Source organism: Pongo pygmaeus, chromosome 8 (assembly GCF_028885625.2).
Source record: "Pongo pygmaeus isolate AG05252 chromosome 8, NHGRI_mPonPyg2-v2.0_pri, whole genome shotgun sequence".
NCBI lineage: Eukaryota > Metazoa > Chordata > Mammalia > Primates > Hominidae > Pongo > Pongo pygmaeus.
The window spans coordinates 22,043,551-22,060,616 of NC_072381.2; the positions used below are offsets into that span (position 1 = coordinate 22,043,551).

At 38.1% G+C, this 17,066-nt stretch overlaps 1 protein-coding gene across 1 annotated transcript in view; it reads right to left on the reverse strand.

Annotated features, from left to right (window-relative positions):
* Positions 1–17,066, reverse strand: part of DNAJC1 (DnaJ heat shock protein family (Hsp40) member C1) — a 252,748-nt gene that overhangs the window by 135,843 nt on the left and 99,839 nt on the right. Inside the window, exon 7 of the mRNA XM_054437052.2 lies at positions 14,047–14,137. Within this exon, the coding sequence (XP_054293027.1) occupies positions 14,047–14,137 (91 nt within the window). The remainder of the gene's footprint in view (positions 1–14,046; positions 14,138–17,066) is intronic.

The window sequence follows — 17,066 nt, forward strand, 5'->3', positions numbered from 1 at the left end:
AGGCAGCGGTTTTCAGTGGAGGCCTAGAGGCAAGCAGGAAGATCCATACCCACCTGAGAATCCACAAACGCTCCGTTCCTCATCTGTCAAACAGACCACATAGGAAACCTGGACTTCAATTCTACCTAGCAGTAACAGGCAGCACTACCCCCTCCATGGCTAGAGTATTGCCAGAGAAGACCAGGTAAAACAGAAGACTTAAATAAGGTCCAAAGTTTCATTATACCCCTAAATGTCCAAATCTAAATCAAAAATCAGTTGTTACATCAAGAAGCAAGAATGCCTCAATTTGAATGAGAAAAGGTAACAGATGCCAACAAGATAAAAGAGATATTTAAATTACTTGGCTGGGCGTGGTGGCTCACACCTGTAATCCCAGCTCTTTGGGAGGCCGAGGTGGGCAGATCACCTGAGGTCAGGAGTTCGAGTCCAGCCTGGCCAACATGATGAAACCCTGTCTCTACTAAAAATACAAAATTAGCTGGGTGTGGTAGCACATGCCTGTAATCCCAGCTACTCAGGAGGTTGAGGCAGGAGAATCGCTTGAACCCGGGAGGCGGAGGTTGCAGTGAGCTAAGACGGTACCATTGCATTCCAGCCTGGGCAACAGAGTGAGACTCCATCTCAAAAAAATAAATAAATAAAAAATTACCTGGCTGTGCTATTAAAGCAGCCATGTAATAATGACACGACAAGCAATAATGAACACTCTTGAAACAAATAAAAAGTTTCAGCAAAAAAATAGAAGACATATAGAAGAACCAAATGGAAATGTCAGAATTGATGTGTACACTAACTGAAGTTAAAAGCTTACTGGATGGGCTCAACAGCAGAATGAAGCAAACAGAGAAAAGAGTCAGTGAATCTGAGGATAGAAAAACATAAATTGCCCAATCTGAAAAACAAAGTAGACAAAAAAAAAAAAAAAAAAACAAACCAGAAAAAAAAAAGAACACAGCCCTGGGAAGTTTTGGGACTCTGAACAGCAACTTAAAAGCAGCAACAGAGAAACAAGACCTTATCTGTAGTAGAAGTACAATTCAAATGACAGTGTATTTCTCACCCCAAACCATAGAGGCCAGAAGGAAGTGGCACAGCATTTTTCAAATGCTGAAAGAAAATAACTGTTATACCTGAAGTCAATATCCTGTGACAATATCTTACCGTCATGAAGGGGAAACCAAGACATCCTAAGATGAAGGAAAACTAAAATAATTCGTCATCAGTGGACCTATCCTGCATAATGGCTAAAGGAAGCTCTATAAACAGAAAATAAATCATAAAAGAAAATATATTGGACAACAAGGAAAGAAGAAAGGACAAAAGAGTAAAAATATGAGTAAACGCAATAGACTTTCCTCCTGCTCTTGAGTCTTCTAATTATGTCTGACCACTAAATCAAAATTATAACCTTCAGTGTTATAGAGAAAATACTCAAGACAATGATACTATAAATAAAGAAGGTAAAGGGATTTAAGGGGAGGTAAGGTTTTTTATGACACTTGAAATAGCAAAAATCTGACACCAGTAGACTGTGATGTTATGTATATATAACATTATACTTATTATACCCACTAAAAAGTAATACAAAGAAATACATTTAAAAAAACACTAAAAATAAATTCTAGTGGCATTCTAAAAAATGTTGAGCCACAGGAAGGTAGAAAGAAGAAAATAGAGAAATGATAATGAGAGAGAAAAAATAGAAAATAAAAAATACAATAGCAGACTTAAGCCCTAACATATCAATCACTATATTAAATGTAAATGGTTTAAATACACAAATTGTCTAACACACACACACACACACACACACACACACACACACACACGGTCTTTCATCTTTTTTACGTATATATGCTATTTATAACAGAGAAATGCTATCTGTAATAGAGAAAAAAGAGAAATGATAATGAGAGAGAAATAATAGAAAATAAAAAATACAATGGCAGAATTAAGCCCTAACATATCAATCACTATATTAAATGTAAACAGTTTAAATATACAAACTATTTAATATACACACACAAACATACACACATGGTTTTTCATCTTTTTTACATATATATATATGCTGTCTATAACAAACTCATTTCAAATATAACAATATGGGTAGATTGAAAGTAAAAGGATTGGAAAGATATACCATACAAACATTAATCAAAAGAAAGCAGTAGAAGTTATATTAGTATCAGGTAAGGTAAAGTAGACTATAAGGCAAAAACAAATTACCAGGAATGAAGAGAGACATTACACAATGATAAAAAGATCCACCAAGATGGCACAGCAATCCTAGATGTGTGTGCACCAAACAACAGAGCTGCAAAACATGTGAAACAAAAACTCATGGAACTGAACACAAATTTATAATTACAGTCAAGAAGTCCAATACCCCCTCTCAATAATTAATAGCATAACTAAATATATAAATAAGCAATGATATACAACTCAACAATGCCATCAGCCAACTAGATGTAACTGACATTTATAGAACACTCCAATTCACCACAGCCACACATTCTTTTCAAATGTCCATGGAATATATGCCCAGATGGATCACATCTTGGGCCATAAAACAGACCGGAACAAACTTAAAGGAATTTAACTCATACAGAGTATGCATCCTAATGAAAACGGAATCAAACTACTAATGTTTAATAGAAATATAACAAAAAGGTCTCTGAACATTTGGAAACGAAGCAATATACTTTTAAATAATCAATGGATCAAAGAGGAAATCTCAAGAAAAAAAATACTGAGCTGAGCCAAATAAAAATATATCAAAATATGTGGCCAAGTGCGGTGGCTCACACCTGTAATTCAAGCACTTTGGAAGGCCAAGGTCGGTGGATCACTTGAGGTCAGGAATTCAAGATCAGCCTGGGCCAACATGGTAAAACCTTATCTCTACTAAAAACAAAAAAATTAGCCGGGCATGGTGGCACGTGCTGTAATTCCAGTTACTCAGGAGGCTGAGGTGAGAGAATTGCTTGAACCTGGGGGGCGAAGGTTGCAGTGAGCTGAGATCACACCACTGCACTTCAGGCTGGGCCACAGAGTGAGACTCAGGAAAAAAAAAAAAAAAAAAAAATCAAAATATGTGAGACATAGCCAAAGCAGTGCTGAGAGGGAAATGTATAGCACTAAATGCTGACATTAGAAAAGAAAAAAAGCCTCAAATTAATAATCTAAACTTCCACATCAAGAAACTATAAAAAGAAGACCAAAACAATCCAAAAGCAAGCAGAAGGAAAGAATAAAAATAAGAGCAGAAATCAATGAAATTGAAAACAAAAACCATAGAGAAAATCAATTAAAGAAAGAACTGATCCTTTGAAAAGATCAACATCTGGCAAATCAGACAAAGGAAACAGAAGACAAAAGTTACCTATATTAAAAAGGAGAAATCACTACAGGGCATGTAGACATCAAAAGGATAAAAAGCAAATATTAGGAACAACTCTAGATACATGTATTTGACAACTTAGATGAAAAAGACCAATTGCTCAAAAAACACAAACTATCTCAATTCACTCATGAAACAGATAAATGAAACATGAAATAGATATTTAAATAGCTCTATAACTATAAATCCAATTTAATTTGTTATTTTAATACTCCAAAGAAAGAAATATTCAGGCTCAGATGATCTCCCCAGAGAATTCTGCCAAACATTTCAAGAATTAATACCAGTGTTAGACATTCTCTTTCAGAAAATAGAAGAGGAAGGGTGGGCACGACGGCTCATGCCCGTAATCCCAACACTTAGGGAGGCCAAGGCAAGCAGATCACTTCAGGTCACAAGTTCGAGATCAGCCTGGCCAACACGGTGAAACCTCATCTCTACTAAAAATACAAAAATTAGCCAGGTATGGTGGCAGGCACCTGTAAGCCCAGCTACTTGGGAAGCTAAGGCAAGAGAATCACTTGAACCTGGCAGGCGTAGATTGCAGTGAGCCAAGATTGCACGATTGCACTCCAGCCTGGGCAACAAGAGCAAAACTCTGTTTTTCAAAAGAAAAATTAAATAGAAGAGGAGAGAAAACTTCCTATTTCATTATATGAAGCTGGTATTACCAATACCAAGGTAATACAAAGACAATGCAAAAAGAAAGCTAATGCTATGGTTTGAACGTTTGTGTCCCCTCCAAAATTCATGTAGAAACAGTCTCCATAGAGGCGGAGCCTTTGGAAAGTGATTATGTCATGAGGGCTCCTCCCTCATAAATAGGATTAAAGCCCTTATAAAAGAGGCTTCACACAGCATTCTGTCCCCTTTCTTCTTCTATCTCTTCTGCCATGTGAGGACACAGCATTCATCTCCCCTAGAGGATGCAGCAACAAGGTGCCATCTTGGAAACAGAGACCAGGGCCTCATCAGATACTAAACTTGCTGGTACCTTGATTTTGGACTTCTCAGACTCCAGAAGTGTGAGAAATAAATTTCTGTTGATCATAAATTACCCAGTCTCAGTTATTTTGTATAGCAGCACAAAATAAACTACAATAGAAAGTAGTACTGAGAACCGATGGTGCTACTATAACAAATACCAAAAATCTAGAAGTGGCTTTGAAATTGGGTAATGGGTAGAAGCCAGAACAGCTCTGAAGTGCATGCTAAAGCATTAAGCATGCTTCCAGTGAGAGCTCTGAAGAAGAGGAGAGCTGTAGAGAAACCCTCAGTCATCTTAGAGATGATCTAAGTAGTTGTGATCAGAATGCTGGTAGAAATATGGACAGTAAAGGCCATTCTGATAAGGCGTTAGTTGGAAATGAGGAGCAGTTTACTGGAAATTGGAAGAGGGCCACCCTTGCTGCAAAGTAGCAATGAACTTGGCTGAATTGTGTTTTGTGTCCTATTACTTTGTGGAAGGCAGAACTTAAGAGCAATGGGCTAGGGTATTTTGTGGATGACATCTCTAAGTAAATTGTTCAGGATGCTTCATGGCTTCTCTTGACTACTTACAGTAAGATGCAAGAAGAGAGAAACAAATTAAATATAAAATTTATAATTAAAAGGAAAGCAGAAGTTAAAGATTTAAAAAATTCTCAGCCTCGTCAGGTTTTAAAGTATGCTTGAGGGAGAATGCCAAGGGTGCGGCCAAGCAAACATTTGATAAGGAGATTTAATGTGAATAGAAGGAAGACAGATGCTATTCATCAAGACAATGGAAGAATGACTGCAAAGGCATTTTGGAGATTATCTGTGCTGCCCTTCTCATAGCAGGCTCAGAGCACCAGGTCCTTGAGGGCAGAACAGTTTCAAAAAAGGGGCCCAAAACACTTGTGAAACCATGGGGCTTGTTGCTCAGGATGTCTTGTTTCTTTCCCACACATTCAGACACAATGTTCCTCAGCCACCTCAGGTACAGCTCATGCAGGCCACCACTTCAGGCCACCATTTCAGGGGGCACAAGCAGTAAACCTTGGTGGCATCCATGTGGTGCAAACTCTGCAGGTGCACAGAGTGCGTGAGTTGTGGAGACATGTCTACCTAGATTTCAATGGGTGCCTCATAGAGACTTGGGGCCCAGGCAAAGAAATGCCACAAAGGTGGGGCTGCTAGAGACAGCCCCAATTAGGGAAATGCCCAGTGGAGCAACAGAAGTGGGGCCACCACTAAGACCTCAGAACTGCAGAGCCACCAGCATGCAACTTCAGCCTGGGAGAGCTTGCAGGCATGAGACTCCAGCCTGTGATAGCTGCTCTGTGGGCTGTGACCAGCAAAATTATAGTGCTGGGGTTGCCCAGAGCCTTGGGGACCCAACCTCTACTCTCGTGTGTCTGGAAGATGAAACATGAAGTCAAAGTTGATTATTCTCAGGCCTCAAAAATTAATGGTGTTTGCCATATTGGGTTTTCAGCTTACTTGGGGACTGTTACCCCTTTATTCTTTCCCATTTCTCCCTCTTTGCATGAGAATATCAATTTTACGCCTGTCCCATCATTATAATCTGGAAGCATATAAATTGTTTGATTTCACAGGTTCACAGGTAGAGGGGAATTGGCCTCAGAATGAATTGTACACCTTGAGTCTCACCCATATCTGATTTAGATTATATTTAGATAAGACTATAGACCTTAAACTTTAAAGTTGATGCTGTAATGAGTTAAGGCTTTGGGGGCTATTGGTATGTAATTAATATGTTTTGTATGTGAGAAGGATCTAAATTTTGGAAGTAGGGGGTCAGAAGTGAAATGCTATGGTTTGAACGTTTGAGTCCTTCCAAAATTTATGTGGAAGCAACCTCCAATGCAATAGTATTAAGAGGAAAAGGCCACTGGGAGGTGATGAGGTCATGAGGGCTCTTCCCTCTTGAAAAAATTAAGACTCTTACAAAAGAGACTTACACAGCATTCAGCCCCTTTTCCCCTTCTGTTCCCTGTGAGGACATGTGTTTGTGCCCTCCAGAGGATGTAGCAACAAGGTGCCATCTTGGAAGCAGACAGAAACCTTTGCCAGACACCAAACCTACTGATGCCCTGATCTTGGACTCCCCAGCATCAAGAAGAGTGAGAATTAAATTTCTGTTCATTATAAATTAGCCAGTCTCAGGTTATTTCCCAGGTATTTTGTTATAGCAGCACAAAGGGACAATGACAATTACAGACCAGTATCTCTCATGAATATAGATGAAAAACTCTTTAACAAAACAGTAGCAAATAGAATTCAGCAATAAGAATTATATACCATGTCCACATGGTGTTTATTCCAAGTACGCATAGCTGGTTCAATATTCAAAATCCAATAATGTAATCTATCGTATTAATACACCAAAAAAGAAATATCACATAATCACAATTATTGATAGAGGAAAAAAAACACCTCACAAAATTCAACACCCTGTCATGATTTTAAAAAATGCTCAGAAAACTAGGAATAGAGGGAAACTTTATTAACTTCATGTACAGCAGGGGTCCTCAACCCCTGGGCCATGGACTGATACCAGTCCATGGCCTGTTAGGAACCAGACCGCCTAGCAGGAGGTGAGCGGCAGGAGGGCAAGCATTACTGCCTGCGCTCTGCTTCCTGTCAGATCAGCAGCGGCATTAGATTCTCAAGGATCTAAGTTGCACAATCCTTATAATAATCTAACTACAGTTTCATCACAAAACCATCCCCCACTGCTACCAGGTGCATGGAAAAACTGTCTTCCATGAAATCGTTACCTGGTGACAAAAAGGTTGGGGACCACTGATGTAAAGCATCTACAAAACACCTACAGCTTACATCATACTTAACGGTGTAATACTAAATGCTTTCCCCCTAAGGTTTGGAACAAGGCAAGGATGCCCACTCCCACCACATTTTGTTATACATAGTACCAAAATTCTAGCTAGCACTATAAGGTAGGCAAAGGAAATCAAATGCATAGATTGTAAAGGAAGAAGTAAATCTTTCCCCATGGTCAGATGACATAACTGTCTACATAGAAAATCCAAGGAACTTACATTAAAAAATCTTAGCACTAATACATAAATTCAGCAAGTTAGCAAAATAAATATCTGCATTCAAAAATCAATTGAATTTCTTACACACAGTGAACATGTGGAAACTGAAATTAAAATCCAACACCATTTATAACCACTCAAAATAAAGAGAAGCAGGCATAAACCTAACAAAACACATACAGGATTTAATTTGCTAACAACTACAAAAGACTGAAGAAATAAATCAATGAAGATATAAATAATTAATGAAGAAACATGCTATATTCATAGATTTGGAATACTCAATGGTAAATATATCAATCCTCTCCAAACTGATATATAATCATGTACCACATTATGATATTTTAGTAGTCAACAATGGTCCACATATATGATGGTGGCCCCATAAGATTATAATGGAGCCAATGTAAAGTCATGGCGCAATGCATTACTCATGTATTGTAGTGATGCTGGTATAAACCCACTGCACTGCCAGTTATATAAAAGTATAGCACATTCAATTGTGCACAGTACATAACACTTGATTATAATAAATAAGCATGTTATTAGGTTATGTATTTACTATACTATACTTTTTTTTTTTTCCCCCAGAGTCTTGCTCTTGTTGCCCAGGCTGGAGTGCAATGGTGAGATCTTGGCTCACTGCAACCTCCACCTCCCGGGTTCAAGCAATTCTTGTGCCTCAGCCTCCCAAGTAGCAGGGATTATAGACATGTGCCACCACAGCCAGATAATTTTTGTATTTTTTAGTACATGTATATTTAGTACATGATGAGGTTTTGCCATGTTGGCCAGGCCAGAATATACTATACTTCCTAACATTACTTTAGAGAGTATTACTTCTACTTACTAAAAAAAAAAAAAAAAAAAGAAGATGGCTGATTAGAAGCAGCTGCGATCTACAACACTCAGAGAGAGGAATAAAAGGGGTGAGTGAATTCAGCACCTTCAACTGAAATATCCAGGTTCTCACATTGGGACTGACTAGGCAAACTACTTGACCCATGGAAAATGAAGAAAAGCAGGGTGGGGTGACGGCCCCCCAGGGAGTGGCACGAAGCTAAAGGAACCCCCAACCCCAGCCAAGGGAAGCAGTGAGTGACGGCAACCACGCCCGGGAAACCACACTTCTCTCACATATCTTTGCAATCCATGAATCAGGAGATCCCCTCAAGAGCCCATGCCACCAGGTCCTTGGGTACAATACACAGAGCTATGTGGAGTCTTGGCAGAGCAGCCACTGAGGCACACACAGAGGCTGAGAGTTTTACATACTCCAGCCCTGGGATCCCTGGCAAGGCAGGCGATCCATCTGTACATATCCCTAGGAAGGGGGCTGAATCCAGGGAGACAAGCAGCATCGTTCTGCGGGCCCCACTTCTATGGCACCTCACGAGTTAAGACCCACTGGGGCTCGGAATTCCAGCTGGCCAACAGCAACAGGCTGGAGTCTACCTGAGACAGGACCTGGGGCAAGGGGCAGGTGCCATCTCTGCAATTCAGCAGACTTGGCCATTCCAACCTGCTGGCTTTGGAGTATACAAACGGTCCAAATGAGGAAGGATCCCCCACAATGCAGCACAGCTGCCTTGCCAAGACTTGCAAGACTGCTTCTTTAAGCGGGACCCCAATTCATTCTTCCTCACTGGGCTGGACCTCCCTGTGGGGGCTTCAGCCACTCCAGCCTGAGTTCTACAAACAGAGCTCTGATCTGTTCAGGACGGGAACAGGATCACGGACCTACTTGAACAAGCAGTCTGGCTGCCTTTTGGTAGAATAGGCATCCTGCATTGCGGGTGGGGACCCTTCCTAGTCCAGACTGTTTGGATTCTCCAAAGCTGGCAGGCTGGAACTCAAAGCTGAGTCTACTGAACCGCAGAGGGCCACCCCTCTGCCTAGGAGCTCCGTCTCAGAAAGAGATCAGAGCTGGAAACTTTCCAGGACTGGAAGTTGCTGTGGGTGTCAGTGAGTGATTGGTGAGTGAATGTGAAGGCCTCAGACATTACTGTGTAACATGGTAGACTTTGTAAACACAGTACACTTAGGCTACACCAAATTTACTTTCAGAAATTTTCTTCAATAGGCCGGGTGCAGTGGCTCACACCTGTAATCCCAGCACTTTGAGAGGCCGAGACGGGTGGATCACCTGAGGTCAGGAGTTCGAGACCAGCCTGGACAACATGGTGAAACCCCGTTTCTACCAAAAATACAAAAATTAGCCGGTCTTGGTGGTGTACACCCGTAATCCTAGCTACTCGGGAGGCTGAGACATTAGAATCACTTGAACCTGGGAGGCGGAGGTTGCACTGAGCCAAGACTGTGCCACTGCACTTGAACCTGGGTGGCAGAGCGAGACTCCATCTCAAAAAAAAAAAGCAAAAGAAAAAAAAAGATAAAGAAATTTGACTAATTAATCTATAGCCATAAACACTTATATATTCGATTGGATAAAAATTTTCTGAATCATTGCCATGGGGAAACTGAGATTGCATTATATTTGTACATACACAGCATTATGATTTGAAATATTAAGGGAATTGTAAATTTATACTTGAGTTGTATGATTTTAAAATTTCACACTTCCATTGGTATTCAAATATCCTAGTATATTATTACTGTACTCTAGGTAAAAGTATCCAGGATAAAATACTATATTCTTTAGATATTATCTGCCTACGTATAAACTGTTTTGGAACGAGGGGTCCTATTAGATTTTAGGTTTTACAATATAAAACGGCATAAGGTACAGAGATTCTATTAGGTCATGTTTTCAGATATGCTGGAGCTAGTGATCAGTTATATGCCTTTGCATAAGTTATCTCAGAGAGTATGCTCCCATCCGTGAGCACCCTATGTTACCACAGGCAAAGTGTTCTAACCTAAACTGCGGCTGCTCTTTCTCAATCTATTTTTTCTTCTTCCCTACCAATCCCTGAATCAAGTACTTTCTTCATGAACCTGAGTTTTCTAGAAAATCACCCTTCCTTTAGTCTTCAGGAAGGTGACTAAATTTTCTCATCCTGCCACACTGAAAAGTCACATTCTGTCCTCCTACTTTCTCACTAAGTGCTTCATCCTACAGGGTGTCCCTGAGGCACCCCTACTTCAGTCCCTTTCTGGGGCATGCAACAAGGACCACAAAACAAGAAGAAAAACATAGCTAATGTTGGGAACTATTTCTCCATATTTAAATGAAGTACTTGGCAGTAGAGTTTTGATTATTTAATTTTGGTTATGTTTTAAAATCATACGAGGTACAAAGAAAGAGGTCAAGGAAATAATCAAGTTTACTTCTATCCTTTCCTTTCCTTGTCTATTCAAATTGTGACCTTTACAATTTCTTTATAAAGTAAGTCAAACATGTCTTTTTCTCATGCATGATATGGGCTGTTTTAGTACATAGAATTCTCTTTTATTATTTAAAAATAAAACATATAATTAGAGAATGTGTAAAAAATCATTAACCCTCAAAAGTCTAATATTTATAAGTATTCAACTTATTTAAACCTAAACCACAAAATTGATTAAAAGTTTATAATAAAAAGTGCCCCAAATTTCCCAAACATATATCAATAATTTTTTTACAGAAAGACTTCCCAGAAGGATATTTTTTAAGAAATCACCCTTTTCACTGCCCCCCCATATCTAAAATGCCATTTTAATAAGACTATCACACCCTACTCAAAGTAGTTCTAGTGCAGCCCTCAGAGAATACTGTACAATCTAAGCAGTAAAGCAGATGAGGGCAGATTAGCAATTAGGTCATGAAAAACAGGCAGCATAAAACAGCTATTGCTAATCTACATGAGATGCATTTACTCAATTAAGTAGACAGAAATGTTATTATGAACTTGATATTCTGATGATGGTCTTTAAAATTAAGAAGGATGGGGCAAATGAAATGCACACTGGGGGATTTGGGGCCTTTATGTATTAATTCTGAAGTATACAATGCAGAATACTGTAATGAAGTTAACAAAATTAATTAAAATATTCTTTGCATGTAACCATTAGAGACTACATTAAAAAATACATGACAGTCTGACATTGTTAACAGTGAATGTGACTGTTCTTTAACATTCTTAATGTTGATACTATCACCTTTTCTAAATATACCACTGATAAAAGAAGCATGCAAGATAACAATCTTATTATTCAGAGCATAGTATGAGGAATGTTTTTAATATGCTTTCTGGTATTTACTTATTCCACTCCGAGTTTCAATAACTGATAAGCTAGTGATGAATTTTCAAACATTTTACAAGACTGTTACACATTTTCACTTTCAGATATTTATATGTTTTTTAGTTTGTGATTTTTACATAATCAGACAATGACAAAATTAAAAGAGACTTTTTTTTTGAGACGGAGTCTTGCTCTGTCACCCAGGCTGGAGTTCAGTGGCACGATCTCAACTCACTGCAATGTCTGCCTCCCAGGTTTAGGCGATTCTCCTGCCTCAGCCTCCCGAGTGGTGGGGATTATAGGCGCCCACCACCACGCCCAGCTTATTTTTGTATTTTTAGTAGAGATGGGGTTTCACCATGTTGTCCAGGTGGGTCTCGAACTCCTGACCTCTGGTGATCCACCTGTCTTGGCCTCCCAAAATGCTGGGATTACAGGTGTGAGACACTGTGCCCAGCCAAGAGAAGACTATTAAATCTGTTTGAGAATTACATCAAACTCTTAAGCAGAACAAAAGTCATTGGACAATTTTGGAAAAATAGTTAACTCCAAAAGGAGCTTTTGTGTAGTGATAAACACTTCATGTTTAACCTAATTTCAAAAGGGGTAGTATATATACTTAGTCTTGTTACTATTAAATAATTCTAACACATCTACCAAAATTATAACAATTTTTTTTTAACAAAAAATTACATAGAAATGATATGCTGTGTCCATGAAAGCAATGAAATGTAGTGTATTCACGTTGCCTCTACAGGTAAATTTTGGATTAATTTTATATTTTTCTTTTTTCTTTTTTTTGAAACAGAGTTTCACTCTTGTCACCCAGGCTGGAGTGCAATGGCGTGATCTTGGCTCACTGCAACCTCCACCTCCTGGGTTCAAGTGATTCTCCTGCCTCAGCCTCTCGAGTAGATGGGATTACAGGTGTCCGCCACCAGGCCTGGCTAATTTTTGTATTTTTAGTAGAGACAGGGTTTTTATGTTGGCCAGGCTGGTCTCCTGACCTTAGGTGATCTGCCCGCCTCGGCCTCCAAAAGAGCTGGGATTACAGGCGTAAGCCACTGCGCCTGGCCGATATTCTTCGCTTTTTTTACAAATGTTAATTTTTCTTCTCCTTGTGATTAGTCTGAAAAGGCTTAGAAATTGTTATGTACGAATTTTTCCTAAAATAACAATTATATAAAAATGACAAGAGTTTCATTTGCACACTCCTACTTCTTAACACATATGTCAACCTTGGCATGTAATAATCCTCTATCATTCTTACTCCTTCTTCTTAACAGAAGTCTACTTTAAATAATTATATAGTTGATCTGAATATTATTTTGTATTTGTAAGTATTGAAACTTTTTGAATTAAATTATGTGCTTCTTGAGATGGTGTTTTACATGGCTAGGTGCTCAGTGGATGCTCATTAATATTCATGGCATTACATGAATTCATACATCCATCCATTTACTTAACATTTATTATGTGCCAGGACCCTGTTTGATGCTACAGACACAGAGATGAGCAGTCTCTGTTCTAAAGCTGTCCAGACACCTGAAGGATTGTGATAGACTGAAATATGACCCCCTAAAATGACCACACCCAAATCCCTAGAACCTGGGACATAACAGTGAACAAAACAGATAAAGTCCTTACCCTCATGGAGCTTACATTCTACTGGGGGTGGAGGGTTGGAAATCAGATGGTAAACAAAACTAATATATAAATTAAAGTAGTATTAAGTGCTTGGAATAAAAATAAAGAAATGCAAAGAGACACAGTGTGGGAGCCAAGATGTAGATAAGGCAAAAATAAGTGTGGGAGCCAAGATGTAGATAAGGCAAAAATAGACGACAGGACTGGGGCTGAGAAAATACCTTTTTAAATAATATGTTCAACTTTTCCTAAAATCAGCAAGAACTGTCTTTGTGTTCAATGGAAGATTTCTCTTCAACATACTGATAATTTATACAAAGTTGTTCATACTATATAACAATATTGCAAATGAAACAAAGACTGATTCAAAACAAAAATCATTGGTATTCTCAGGTTTCCTAACTACAACTGTTACACAGCAAGTTGGGTGATTAACTGGTTAAACTAGCACTAAATATCAACTGTAATTACAGTACTGAAGTATTTTAGGGCTTTGCAGACTTTGGATGCCCCTAGATTTGAGGAGTTACATGACTCAAGCTGATTTTATCCTTCCTTCTGATATCAAACTTTGGATGGTAAAGTAATGCTACAATGTAGTATGTTCCATGTCAAATACATTAAGTACAAGTGACTCCACTAGGGAGTGGGAAAAAAAAAAAAAAAACAGAAAATTTAATTACTGCTGAATTTAAAAGATAATTCACATTTAAATAATTAATTTTATATGACATTGTTAAAACGCTAATGTTTAAAACTCACTTTGAAGTGTTTCAAGTTCAGTTCTAGTCAGTGCATCTTCCTTTTCCTTCAATCTTGTTTCTTTATATTTAGCATAAAACTGCCCAGCATCCTGAAAAAAAAAGTTATACATAAATTAACATAAAAATCAGTGTGCGTCAATAATATTTTCCATACAACTTAATTTTAAAGCATTATATTCATTTTATAAGTAGGCTTTCTTTTTGTTTTCAAATTTTATGATGAGCAGAAATTAAACATTTCTCTATGATTTTTCTCTCCTGGAGAGCCAGTTACAATGAGAAATTTTATGAGTATAATTTTAAACTATTTTTTCTCTCAGATATGGAAAAGAGGTATCCTCTTCCTGTTTTCTTCCATTGTATACTATTTTCATAATATACTGTTGCATATACAGAGAGCAGAAAAACTCACTTGCTGAACTGATAGGCACAGTAAATTATATTACTGTGACTAACAAAGTACTACTGCTATTTTCATGTTAGCCCTTTAACTACAATAGATATTCAAAACTATTTTCAAATCTGATTATAAAACTTAAATGAGCATGTATATAAAAGTGAAAGTTGCCACTCCTCCTACCACCCTTAGAGACGAGTATAAAAACCATTGCCATGAAGTCTTGAGGATTGAGGACTGAGGACACATACTGCATATGTATACTTAGTGTCAAGATACAGTAACTGAAGTCTCAATGAGTGGCACACAGGTAAGGCTTTAGTGGTGTACCAAAAAAAAAAAAAAAAAACTAGGTCTTAAATAATGACATACATAAAAATAAACAAGTTGATGCTCTAGGCATATGAGATCCTGACAATGAAAATAAGCAAAACAGATCTTTTACCACACTCCTTGGCTCAAACCTCAGATAGTCTATAGGAATACCACTTGTATTAACAACTGCCAGCCCACACTGTGCTTCCATGTCTGCGCAATTGCGTTGCCCTCTGGCTACAATATTGTACTTCCCTGGCATTATTCTGATGAACTCTTATTAATCCTTGAAAACCCATTCAAGCCCCATCTCCTTTGCAAGTTTTTCTGACCTTCTCTGGCAGTGTAATTCTCCCTTGTATACTACTTCTATATTTAAACATGTCTATAACTGCTTGTATCATGTTATATTCTCTTCCAGATGAGAAACTGAGAAAGGGATACTCACATGCCCAGAGCACAGTATCTGCCATAAAGCAGGTACTCAATAAGTATTTACCGAATTGAACTAGACTGAAATATGTGAGAAACCTAATAAAGCAAGAAATGAAGGGGCCTGATGACTAACTGAGGTGAAATAAGAAAAAGAAGGGTATCAAGAATAACTCTAGGGTAACATTCTCAGACCATAAGATTCCTAGAGCAGATAAATCATAGACCCATCTGAGAGAGCTTTATTTCTGCAAGAAATAAAGGAACAAAATCTTTGACACTACTTTGACTCAGATGTAAATACATAAATACTTAAACCCTAGAAACTCTTTTCATCTATGACTGTGTCCAAATTAAAGCTTTTTCCTGGGGGTCTGTGTCTCTTGGGGTTCTATCAGAACTCCTCCACCTAATAAGAATTTGGTATTCCTAAAATCATTGAATCAATACAATACAAATATATTATTAATACAGTAAAAGATCTCTTAATTCTTTTCATCCCCACTTCTACGTTCCTACCTCATTTCTATGAGGAGTCACACAAGCCCTAGGCCAGGAAAACAATGGTACTATTGGAAGAGCACAGATGGCCATGCACCCAACTTACTCATCCTCCCATGCCCATATATAGTTTAAGTTTCAACAGCGTTTTAGGTTAAGGTTTTAAAGTCCTTAACATTCCCCACCCCCCTTAAAAAAAGTCAACCCTAAAGAAGTATTATTTTATATTAAGCCATATGAGTCATTTATACCTTGGTGTGAATGAATGAATGAGCTTATTAGCTTCTTTCCACAGAGTAGGTTTTAATAGTAGGGAAGAAGAAAAGGTCAGGAAGGCATTGGCTCCTTGAGGGGAGTAGGAAATGTGGCACATGCAAGAAAAGAAGGGCACAGATTAGTTATTTATGAGAGGTAAAAGAAAGTAGGCTGAAATCAATCATTACAGTATAGCACAGTGAAATATGGTGATTAAGAGGACAGATCTGGAGCCAGACTATCTGAATTAAGATCTCAGCTCTGCCATCGTACTAGCTATGTGACATTCAGCAAATTATTTTACTTCTCTGTGGGTCCATTTTCTCATCCATAAAATGGGGATAATAAAAGTACCTAACTTAAAGGACTGTTATGAAGATTAAATGTGTTAATACCTGGGAAACAGTTAGAATGACACCTTCTACGACATAGTTAGGCCTTATATGTATGTTAGCTATTTCTATTATTACTTCCGCCAATTTGACAAGGATCTTGTTTTCCGACACAAAGGATGAGTTTTGTGCTTCATACTTCACCAAAATTCCCCTGCCAAATCCTGTATCTTCTTGCTTATGTGACCTTTCTAATTGCATCCTTCTCACTTCATTTTGCTGTATAATAGCAACCTCTCCCTAGCAGTCCTGCCAAATTTGAACATTTTCCCTGTTAATGTTTCTTCTTCCTGCTATGGGAAATAATCCCACTAAAACTTCCTCTTTGAAATACACATTTAATCCAAATCCTCACTTATCTGAGGACTGCAATCCACCCAATCACCCTAACCTACTCTACTTAATCTGAGAACTTTCAATACATTCCCTAGTTTCATTCACTGTTTTAATCTTCCTTTTGCTCCATTTCTAAGCATTTATTTAAACATTCCTCATGTTTTATTTTTTTTCATCTTACCTATGCTTTGAAATAAAATTACAATACGCCCACTCCAGGAAACATTACTTCCTTAATAATCTATGAACTCAAGCAATTCTACTTTACTAAACAACTCTACATTGTTTCAACCATCCCTGTGTACAGTTTGGGGTAACACACTTTAAGATGCACTGACAAATAGAAAGACTTTAAAAGGAAAGTGATTAAATAGGGAGGCAGCTTGAAAC